General features: G+C 53.7%; 1 protein-coding gene across 1 annotated transcript; it reads left to right on the top strand.

Annotated features, from left to right (window-relative positions):
* The first annotated feature begins 724 nt into the window (after positions 1-724).
* RHOU (ras homolog family member U) lies at positions 725-11293 on the top strand. Its single transcript, XM_043596360.1, has 4 exons — positions 725-1106; positions 3022-3080; positions 8558-10087; positions 10327-11293. Exons 1-3 carry the CDS (start codon positions 845-847, stop codon positions 9011-9013), a joined length of 777 nt encoding a protein of 258 aa, XP_043452295.1. The 5' UTR covers positions 725-844; the 3' UTR covers positions 9014-10087; positions 10327-11293.
* Positions 11294-11621: the final 328 nt, after the last annotated feature.

Raw genomic sequence — 11621 nt, 5'->3', positions numbered from 1 at the left:
TTTGTTCCCAAACGACTGGAGCACAAATGATCTTAGAAGAAAAATCACACGATGGGCGGTAGCGAAGACTTTAAAAAGTTGCCTTTTAATTCAGTCTCCTGCGGGCGTGTCCCCAAGACGCTTCATTTCCCCCGTGGGTGAAGCACTGTGGCCAGCATGGGGCCCCCACGGCACAGGCTGCGGCGCTTCCCCGCCCGCGTGGGCGCAACAAGGCGGAACCGCTTCGGTCACGCCGGCGGTGGTGTCAGTCTCGGCCGCCGGGGGGGGTGGGCGGAGGCTGCCTTCGGCCACCCGTCGCCTCCGGGCCACGCGCCCCGGAGTGGGTGTTCAGGGTCCACCCCCAGAGCGGGCGGCAGCCGCGCCCCCTGCAGCGAGGGTCCGCTCGGCCCGGAGCCGGCGACCGCGCTCCTCACCCGCCCGGCGTAGCACCGCCTCTGGCCCGGGTGCAGGGGCCCGGCGCGCAGGCGGGGGGCGCTGTGGCCTCGGCGCGGGGACAGAGCGGCCGGGCCGGACCCGCCTCTTTCCCCTCCCCTCCCGCCCCCCACGCGTCGTGTCGCCGGGAAGCCGGGAGGAGACAGAGCGCTCGGGCTCCACGGCGCTCGGCCGGCCCGCAGTCCTCTGACCGCGCGGAGCGGAGCCAGGTGGCGCCGCCCGAGCCCAGAGCCGCGACCCACCCCGGCCGCCTTTGTCTGGGAGCGTGTGGCCTGGAACCGCCGCTCTCGGGGGCCGGGCACGCGCCCACCGCGGTCGGTGACAGCTCGTCCCTCTCGGAGGGCTCCGGGACCGAGGGGCGGGCGGGCCGGGCCCTGCTCGCTCGCGCCTGCACGCCCGAGCGCGCGCACCGATGCCCCCGCAGCAGGGGGACCCCGCATTCCCGGGCCGTTGCGAGGCGCCGCCCGTTCCGCCGCGCCGGGAGCGCGGGGCGCGCGGGGGGCGCGGGCCCGGGGCGCCGGGGGGCCGGGGGCGCGCGGGCGGTGCCGAGGGGCGCGGCGTCAAGTGCGTGCTCGTCGGCGACGGCGCCGTGGGCAAGACGAGCCTGGTGGTGAGCTACACCACCAACGGCTACCCCACCGAGTACATCCCCACCGCCTTCGACAACTTCTCGGGTGAGCGGGGCCGGGGGCGCGGGGCCGCGGTCTGCGGTGCCGATGGCCGCGGGGTGGGGGGGCGGGGAGGGCGGCGCGAGGGTCCCGGGGCGGGGGGGTGGGGGACCGGGCGGGCTCCAGCTGGGAAGCCGACCAAGCGCGGAGCGCCGGGCATTTCCCGAGCCTCGGGGACCCGGCGAGTGCGGCGCCTCCAGAGGCAGTGGGGAACCCTAAAGCCGGAGCCTGGCGGAGGGGGCGGGGTACGGGGTACAGAGCCTACGCGAAAAGAAATGGGCAATTTAGTAGCAGACGAGCGAGTATCAGGTCGAGTTCAGGTTGCCTGGTCAGTTTGCTGCGTAGGAAAGTTGCGTCAGGTCGACGTTGCTGGCGCCACTGCCGAGTTTCAGTGGGAAGGTGACGCGCAGGTGGCCCTACCTGTGGCCCGGAGAGTCGGTCCTTTCCTTTTGGCGGTTCCCGTGACAATGGGCGTCTCCGCTTTAAAGAGCCACGGAGACGGCAGAAAATACTCGCTTTGGTGGAAACGGCCCTGGTAAAGGCTTCGGTCCGGGTTAAACCTGGAGAGTAAACCCAATTTCTTCCGAGTCCCTCTCCCCTGGCCCCACTGTCCCTACTTCCATCTCCCTCATTGGCTGTGTTTCTGATGTCTTAGTATCTTTTCAGTTCTCTCTAAGCTATTTACAGCTCTTAAGTATGGTATGCTGGGTTTTAGTTTGGTGGAAACAAAGATAAAGGGGTTTTGGAGGATTTTTTTTTTTTTGAAATTCACAAAAACGTGAAAATCCACAGAGGCTAGTGTGAAACACTCCCTCTTGCTCTTCAAGGAAAAAAAAAAAAAAAAAGAAATGTTTCTTGACCACGTAGTCCCAATGGCAAGGGCTAGATGAAAGTGTGCCACACCTAATGGGTTTGCCACCTAAACAGTTTTGGGTTCCCCCCCTCCCTTTCCTCCTCCCAGCTGATCAGTGTAAACATTAAAAGAACTGAGAAAGTTGTACTGAGACAAACTTGGGCGCTTAATTCAAATAGAAACCTCAGGCTGTGCCCTGAGGCAGGCCCCTGCCCAGTACCCCATCCCAGTGGAAAGGTGGACAGGCTTTCTTTTCTTTTTTAATCCTCTCTTTGAGCCGACAGGGTGAGATGAGCAGGGCCCGCTTCCATAAACAGGACAATGCAGGCAGCCTGTGTTTGCTCGTGTTCTCAAAACAAGCTACACTTTTCTGATAAACCATGAAGTCTTGGAACAGATCCCAAGGGAAAACAGAATTATTTGTGAGGCTTCCCACTGAGTTAAAACGGCAAGGTTGGTTCCCATTTACCCCCCAGTGTTGCTTTTAGGTGTTTTTTTTTTGTTTTTTTGTTTTTTTTTTAAAGGTAAACTTTTTTTTTCAACATTTATTCATTTTTGGGACAGAGAGAGACAGAGCATGAACCGGGGAGGGGCAGAGAGAGAGGGAGACACAGCATCGGAAACAGGCTCCGGGCTCTGAGCCATCAGCCCAGAGCCTGACGCGGGGCTCGAACTCACGGACCGCGAGATCGTGACCTGGCCGAAGTCGGACGCTCAACCGACTGCGCCACCCAGGCGCCCCCTTTTAGGTGTTTTGAAACTAGTGTGACGGGCAAATAAATCTTCCGGGGCTGGGAGAAGAGTGCAGGCCCTTCTGGGGTGCCATCCGATGGCTCAGGGGCTTGCGGCCTCATCCGGGCGGTGCCGTGAGGTGCCAGCCCAGGAGGGTTGTATACAAAAGTGCCTGCATGGGGGCCTCCTTGTTTTAGACCAGTCTTTAACTCCTTAGGGGACCCAGAATAACCAAAGGGTTTGGAGGGAGACTGGTAGTTGCAGCTGAAACAATGGTTTTCCTGAAAGGGGTTAAAGGACACCCCCCCTGATCATTGTTTTCATCTTGTTTTTAAGCGGTGGTTTCTGTGGACGGACGGCCTGTGAGACTCCAGCTCTGTGACACTGCCGGGCAGGTTAGTGTATCGTTGCGGCTCAGTGGTGGGAAGGGAACCAGCCTTTGAAAAGCCTCAGAATACCCTCCTTGCATAAACGGGGTCATTCTAAAGCCTCAGGAAGTGGACCCACCCCTGAGAGGGTGACGGGGAGGGGGATAAAACCCTGAGCTAGTAAAACCGGGTTTGGCCCAGCTTTGCGTGGGCAGGACGGAGACAACAGGGTGAAGAACAGTTCTCTTCTCACAGGCGTTTCTGACCTTATTTACTCTCTGGTTTTTATTAAAAATTATCACTGATGCTCTGTGATCATTTCTCAAAGTTAGTTGGCGATGTAATCATTTCATTGGAAGTCAACCAGCCACATATTAAAGAAATTGGCTCAAGAGAAGATGGAGTTTTGGGGCACCGGGGTGGCTCCGTCCGCTAAGCGTCGGACTTCGGCTCAGGTCATAGTCTCGTGGTCTGTGAGTTCGAGCCCCGCGTCGGGCTCTGTGCTGACAGCTCAGAGCCTGAAGCTTGCTTTGGATTCTGTGTCTCCTTCTCTCTCTGACCCTCCCCTACTCATGCTCTGTCTCTCTCTGTCTCAAAAATAATAAATAAATAAATAAGTAAGTAAGTAAGTAAATAAATAAATAAATAAGAAAAAGATGGCGTTTCCTAAGCCGTGGTTTGACTCGCTAGGGCCACCTTCGTTCCCTGAAGCAGATGCAGGGGTCAAAGCTGTCCTGCACCAGAGTCATGAATGAACCTGGACTTAGTCTTTCCAAATCGTGGGAAGGTTAGGCACTTGGATCGGACACCCAGGGAGCGATGGGGATTCGGGTGTTTCCCGACGAGCTCCAGGGACTCATCATCACCCCGTCCTCCCTTGGCATGGCGCTCGTCACCGAGGTCTCCTCGTTCCCTGTGAGAACCCAGGGTGCTGTCTCTTGAGTTGGTCAAAGTGACAGTTAACAAACATGTAGTCCTTCCTGTAGTTTGTTAGAGCAGATGCTGAGGGGCACTTTGTAGGCCCGTAAAAGGGCCCACTTCACTTTCTGAGGTATCGTCACGTGACCTTCCGTGTTTAAGAGGTTGGCCTTCCAGTATTCTCCAGCGCCTCGTCCCAGCCAGGACTTCCACACTGCTCACCTAGCCTGGGGCCAGCGAGTGCAAACCTCCAGGTGATACAAGCCTGAGCAGCTCTGGTCTCCAGCTCATCGCTGGTTTGGCGGGGGCCACAGCGGCGGGAGTGGTAGCCCGGCCTCTTCTTTCTCTCCTCATCCTTCCCCTTCGGCCGCAGCAGGGAAAATCGAACACCGTGTGTAGTCTGTGCAAAAGAGAACGCAAAGAACACCACCGTTGCAATGTTTCATCTTTTCTGGACGCCCTCCTCGTATTTATAGCGGACGCTGTATGGCTTTGCATAAAGTGGGAATATTTTTCCTGCTCCGTGTCTGATTTTCTGACCTTCCGGGTGAGGTCAGAGGAGCACATCGATAAATATAGGCATCCCCGCTAAAGCAGGAAGGAGCAGCTTAACGGCCCGAGAAGGCACAGTTACTGGGGACCCCTGCGGGGGGGCCGGGGAGCAAGCAGCTCAGTGACATCCCTGCCCACTGATGGGGCTCTCCTGTTACATGTTGGTTCTTGCCGCAGACACGGCTTCCTAAGTTGGGGTTCTGCCTGCATGGTGCTTGCCACATAACAGGGCTGAGTCTCGGTTTCGCATGGAGACAGACAAAGGAGAGCTAGGTCTTGGGGAAGTGCTAACTGAGGTCCTGGGCCCGCCCCTCACAAGACTTTGCAGTCTGGAGGGAAGACAGACCAGTGAGGAGAACTTGTGAAAAGAAACCAGCGAAGTTCCATAAGGCGGAAGGCAACGTGGGCTCGGGGTGCAGGACAGGTGGGTCTGGGGAGAAAACCTCTGAGCAGTTTTGGAAGAGGCATAGGAGTCTCATCGGGACCGCTTTGTGGAAACGATCCTGAATTATTGAGGCGGGGTTTGATTTGTCGTAGTATGGTCTGTCTGAAAGTGGGGGAGCACGAGAATAATTTTGGAGACATTTTCATGAAGAAATTGTTCAGGGAAATAGAAGGATTTTGGCGCAAGTTGGTACGTTTTGGTTTATTTGGAAATTGTTTTCTTTTTTTTTTTTTCTTGCTCTCCCAGTGATGTTTTCATTGAGATGGACTGTATTTCTTTCTTTTTTTTTTTTTTTTTTAATTTACTTTTGAAGGAGAGAGAGAGAGAGACAGAGCATGAGCGGGGGAGGAGCAGAGAGAGAGGGAGACACAGAATTCGAAGCAGGCTCCAGGCTCTATGCTGTCAGCACAGAGCCCGATGCGGGGCTCGAACCCACGAACCGTGAGATCATGACCTGAGCCGAAGTCGGACGCTCAACCGACTGAGCCACCCAGGCGCCCCTGGACTGTATTTCTTAACTGACGTATCGGTTAGTGACGCATACCTTATTATGTAACGGAGGAGGTGACCATCTAAAGACGTGTAGAAAACTAACTTCAAAAACTATTTATGAAACCTACACGGTTGCTAAGATAAAGTCATTTTTCCCCTACACCCCAGGTGTCATTTGGGACTTATTTGGACTCACAGCAAAGCCGGTCCAAGTGGTAGTTCTTTCTCAACTCCCTTAGTTAATCCAGATCTGATCAACTGCCTTTTAAGGGACTTGATTTGACACCTGCTGTCTTTCCCTGATGTTGACTCAACCAGTGGAACCCCCCCCCCCGCCCCCACCCCTTCAGGCAGTCCTCACAGTAGCCTTATGACTTGTGTCACGTCTGAGTCCCAACCCAGGGAAACGTGAGCACAGATAGCCCTAACCTGGGGCCCAAATGCCCTGGTTTCATATGGAAGCTCGGAGCAAGAATGTGGCGCTCCTTGGCTGCATGAGGAACCAGAAATCGCTTTTTGTGCCTTCGGGTCTTCCTGTCAGGGAGGTAGGTGAGCGTATGAGACCTTACGAGGAGCTCTTAACCCTGGACTCACAGTCTTACTTGAGTGAGAATAGATCGGAGACTGAGGGCTCTGCAAAACATACCTTTGGCAGAAGAGAGAGGACCGTCACTGAAATAGGAGTAGTTCGCGGTGCCATTACCAGGAGAAGCTGAAAGTCCTTCAGCCTTTTGACCCGTGAGGCACTTAGAAAAATCTCTATGGGGGGCGCCTGGGTGGCTCAGTCGGTTGAGCGTCGGACTTCGGCTCAGGTCATGATCTCACGGTTTGGGAGTTCGAGCCCCGCGTCGGCCTCTGTGCTGACAGCTCAGGGCCCGGAGCCCGCTTCGGATTCTGTGTCTCCCTCTCTCTCTGCCCCTCCCCTGCTCATGCTCTGTCTCTCTCTGTCTCAAAAATAAATATAACCATTAAAAAATTTAAAAAAAAAAAAAAGGAAAAATCTCTATGGTACCAAAAAAAAAAAAAATCAGGTTGCAGCTTGACCAACGTTACTGTTGAGCTGCCTGTCCGGCCCGCCCCGCCCCTGACGGAATTCTGTGCGTCTTCCTGCCGACCCGGCAGGTGCATGCCAGTCACTGGGCCTCACCCCTCAGCACCTTGGGCGTGCGTTCCACTGACCTCGTCCCCCATGTGCACATTGCATTTATTTCAGCAAATATCTAAGGTTTCTGGGCAGGCCGTGAGGAGGAGGGTTTCATTTCTGCTCGGCTCCCGGAGCCCCTTAGCCAGACTCCCCAGAGGTCTGGGGAGCCAGATTTCCAAACGCCTGTCACAGGGCCCAGCCTCTGTGCTTGTCTTTCTTTTTATTGGAAATGCAAGCCCGGATTCCAGGCCACGGCCGAGGGTGACTGCCTTCTCACAGCGAGGTGCCGCTGCCTGAGGGAGCTGCCTTTACGTGGGGCTCAGTCTTGTGCCTTTGCTTTGAGGCCTCCGAGAACAGAAGGAACGTTTTATTACGAGGTCTTCAGAGCGAGGCCGTAGTCTACCTGGTCGGGTTTCTGCGTTTATTCCTCCACACAAAGAGAGAGAGAGAGAGACAGAGTGCGAGCAGGGGAGGGTCAGAGAGAGAGGGAGACACGAATCCGAGGCAGGCTCCAGTCTCTGAACCGTCAGCACAGAGCCCGACGCGGGGCTCAAACCCACAAACCGTGAGATCATGACCTGAGCCGAAGTCAGACGCTTAACTGACTGAGCCACTCAGGCGCCCCAGAAATTCTAAATAGGAATGAGATGATGTAAATATTTTCCTATGAGAGAGGTGAGTGAAAGCTTTCAGTTAGCTGAATATGGGACTCCAGGAGACTATAAAGAAATGCTGATTTGGAGGCAGACATCTCTGCAGGGGCTGAGGCCAGGTCTGTCTGTTCCCAGTGAATCCCCTGGCCCTGCCCGGGGCCCAGTGTCCAGCATGCATCTCTGTGAAGTGGGTGACTATTGAAGATATTCAGCACGATGCTTGGTTTCTATAATGAATTAGAATTATTCCATCCAATTCTCTATATTTTAAGAGTAGGGTGGGTATGCCCTTTCCCTGATCCTTTATCTTCCCAAAGCGCCGTGCGTGGAGGCCCCTGGTATTTGCAGGGGTAAAAAAAAAAAGGCTAAAGGAAGTAAGAAAAGGAAGAAAGGAGGGAGAAAAAGAGATCAAGCAAGAAAGAGGAACATCAAGCAAGAATGAGAATGTGTTAACCAGTGTTGTAAGTGATTTGCTAGTGAGGGTGGCCTATGAGAGGTCTCAGCTCCAATTCTCGGTCTGTCCTTGGGTCTGATTAAAATTCTTCCCTGCACTGTGTGTGCCCTGAGTGTGTACGGGTGCAGATCGGTGAGGCGGGCGTCGCTCACAGCTGTCCTGGGGACAGGCAAGCCTGGATTCTTTTTTTTTTTTTTTTTTAAAGTTTATTTATTTTGAGAGAGACAGAGGCAGCGGCTGGGGGAGGGACAGAGAGAGAGAGGGAGAGAGAGAGAATCCCAAGCAGGCTCCACTGTGTAAGCACAGAGCCCGACAAGGGGCTTGAATCCCCACAACCGTGAGATCATGACCTGAGCCGAAACCGAGTGGGACGGGTAACCGACTGAGCCATCCAGGCACCCTAAGGGCAGGGCTGGATTCTTGAAGACAGGAGCTGTGTTAGACCGGGGCTCACTGGGGTCAGCTTGGAGACCTGGGGATCAGTGTGGATGCTGTCTGAGTTTTGGAAGAGTGGCTAAGCACCACAGTTGAGAGAGTAAGTCTGGGTTACTGTGGGCTGAAGGCTAGATGAAGTCAATTTTATTTCTAAAATTCACCCGATGTAACTACTTTTTCTGTGGTGAGTTGCAAGTGGGTCATGAGTGTTGATGAGAACACCGAACACTTTGGGCAGATTGCGTGGGGCTGGGCGTGTGGGCCCCACTTAGGGAAGCAGCAGGATTGCTTCCCGAGGCCCTGGCAGTGGGCTTGCTATAACCCTTTCCGAGGAAAAAATTGGTAAGGGGGTCTTTTTGCTAATGAGAATGGATTTAAAAAATAACTTTTGGGTGCCTTGATTGGTTGCAGGATGAGTTTGACAAACTCAGGCCCCTCTGCTACACCAACACGGACATCTTTCTTCTGTGCTTCAGTGTGGTGAGCCCCTCATCCTTCCAGAACGTCAGTGAGAAGTGGGTGCCCGAGATCCGATGCCACTGTCCCAAAGCCCCCATCGTCCTCGTCGGAACTCAGTCGGATCTCAGAGAAGACGTCAAAGTCCTCATTGAGCTGGACAAATGCAAAGAGAAGCCGGTGCCTGAAGAGGCAGCTAAGCTGTGCGCCGAGGAGATCAAAGCCGCCTCCTACATCGAGTGTTCGGCCTTGACTCAGAAAAACCTCAAAGAGGTCTTTGACGCGGCCATTGTCGCCGGCATTCAGTACTCAGACACTCAGCAACAGCCAAAGAAGCGCAAAAGCAGGACTCCTGACAAAATGAAAAACCTCTCCAAGTCCTGGTGGAAAAAGTACTGCTGTGTCGTATGATGTTGGCAAGAAACCCGGAAAAGGCAGTTTTTAGATGAAGCCGATATTAGAAGCTATATTAGCTGACGTGACTCCTTTTATCGTGTAGAACCCGGAGAGGCGTGTATGCGTGTAACAGGTGGAGCTCTCAGTTTAGGTGTTCTTTCTTGCCTTCGACGTTTTTGTTTGTTTCAGCTTAGGGACCAGCCAGTTACGCAAGATATTTCTGAAGGGAGTTGAGCAGTGTTCCTAACTCTGGGAAAGTAGAGCTCCGAGACCTCGGGATTAATTTATAGCTAATATGAAAGAGACCCGCTCGGATGTGGGTGTCAAGGATGCGACTTGGCCGCCTTATGATGCGCAGAAGGACCAACGGCGAAATGGTGTGGTCGACCCTCCCTTGATTAAGGGCTACTCGATGTGAGGACGTTCCGGACGCGGGCCGGCCAGGGAGCAGCCGTCAGAATTGCGTTTCAACGTCCACACTTACATTGTCCCGCCTGCAGGGAAGTGAACATTCTGGAAGGGCCTGCAGCAAATGTTTGTAGGAGACACAATGACCTTTATTTCCCTTAAGTCAGCCAAAATGTGTACACGCACACGCACACGCACACGCGCACGTACGTACGGCTATATTTGCTGCTGATTCAGACTTTTAAACGGTTAATGGGAAAAAGCACGGCCACGAGAAAACAGATATGAGGGAAGCTCAGGTTCCTGCTTTTGTGACTTTTTTGAACAGCTCTCTTTTTGATGATACCCTACTCAGAGATGGGATTTTAACTACGTCTCGACGCATCTTTGAGGCCACCTGAAAACCAAACGTGAACATCTCTTGAAACCCGTTTTAAAATGGGTGTCTCTTGAAACCCGTTACGACAACCAGTGAAGTCCACAGATGCCTTTCAGGGACCTGGCAGCAGGGCCCGGCGCTGTGTGTCACCGGGCTCGTGGGGCCGGTCGGCTGCGGCCGGCCTGGGGGGGGGGGGGCGGTGGGGGGGGGGGTGGGTGGACCACAGCCCCCTCGCGAAGCTGCATCCTTCCTGTGGGACAGCCAGAAAACCATATGCTCGTGAACCATTTGTGTTCTTCAAGGTGGCGGATTTTTTTTTTTTTTAATTTTTTTTTCAACGTTTATTTATTTTTGGGACCGAGAGAGACAGAGCATGAACGGGGGAGGGGCAGAGAGAGAGGGAGACACAGAATGGGAAACAGGCTCCAGGCTCTGAGCCATCAGCCCAGAGCCTGACGCGGGGCTCGAACTCACGGACCGCGAGATCGTGACCTGGCTGAAGTCGGACGCTTAACCGACTGCGCCACCCAGGCGCCCCGAGGTGGCGGATTTTTAGAGCTTAGTCTTCTGGAGGAAACAAGTGCCGTATCAGAAGAATAGTTTTCCTTTTGTGATGGCGGTGCTTCCGAAGTGCCAAAAAGGGTAGCCTGGCGCGTTGAATTATCACGTCCGGCTGCAGTGGGTGACACAGATTCACCAAAGTCGGCTCAAAAACTAGGGAAAAGGTCTGCAGAGCCAGCGGAGAGAAGCGTCTCCTCTTTCCGTGGGTCCTGCGTTGTCTTTTTTATGTTTAACAAAACTAATTTGTGTTTTTCTACGGAAGAAATAAAAGATCGGGCCGGGGCTTCTTTCGCCTCTGTTCGTAAATCAAATGAACGGATTTCCTTGTTTGAAAATTAAAACACAGGGGTTGTTCGCCATTTATTTTTCCATCCGTTGAAATTGGTAATCCGCTGGTTTCCTGAAGCATTTAGTTCTAACCTGAGGGAATAACGTTGCTTCATTGTGAAAATGCTCCAGACAGACTTCCCGAAAAGCACTCTCGCCTGCCTGGTCCACCTATCTGTGAGAATAGCTTTCCGGGCTGGGCTCCGCCCGCCCTGCTGTGCAGACCAGGTGGGAGAGGTGGTGGAATTATTTGGGGAGTCATTCTAAACAGTGTTTTTGTATTTAAACAAATGTCGTGGAGTGCAATGCAAATTAATTTTTAAGCCGGAACACAAAACTTGGAAGAAATTTTATGCATGTGATAGCATGTGGGGCAGCTCTTGGCCCCCCTGGAGAGGCCACGGGCACCCTCTGCCTTGGAGGGCCACAGGTTGAAAGCTGTTGGTGAAAAGCGCCTGTGTGGCCCGGTTCTGAAAGCTTTACGCAAGCGCTTTATTTCTAACCCAACTTGATACAACCTGTACCGTTGGCGCTAAAAATCTCGAGGGTTGACCTTTAAACACCACCGTTTTTCATATGTTGCTGCGTTTTATAGAACAGTAAAGGTACGATTGATTGTACTTAACGCTTTCCTCCATTCTTGTTTCTTTGTGTGACTTGGGCAGAAACGTTTTTAATTTTTTTTTTTTTCCAACGTTTATTTATTTTTGGGACAGAGAGAGACAGAGCATGAACGGGGGAGGGGCAGAGAGAGAGGGAGACACAGAATCGGAATCAGGCTCCAGGCTCTGAGCCGTCAGCCCAGAGCCCGACGCGGGGCTCGAACTCACGGACCGCGAGATCGTGACCTGGCTGAAGTCGGACGCTCAACCGACTGCGCCACCCAGGCGCCCCAGGCAGAAACGTTTTTAAAAGTATGTCTTGAGGTAAACGTAAAGTTGACCCACT

Source organism: Prionailurus bengalensis, chromosome D2 (assembly GCF_016509475.1).
Source record: "Prionailurus bengalensis isolate Pbe53 chromosome D2, Fcat_Pben_1.1_paternal_pri, whole genome shotgun sequence".
Taxonomy (NCBI): domain Eukaryota; kingdom Metazoa; phylum Chordata; class Mammalia; order Carnivora; family Felidae; genus Prionailurus; species Prionailurus bengalensis.
The sequence above is the reverse complement of the archived record's forward strand: the minus strand, read 5'-3'. Positions and strand labels throughout refer to the sequence as shown.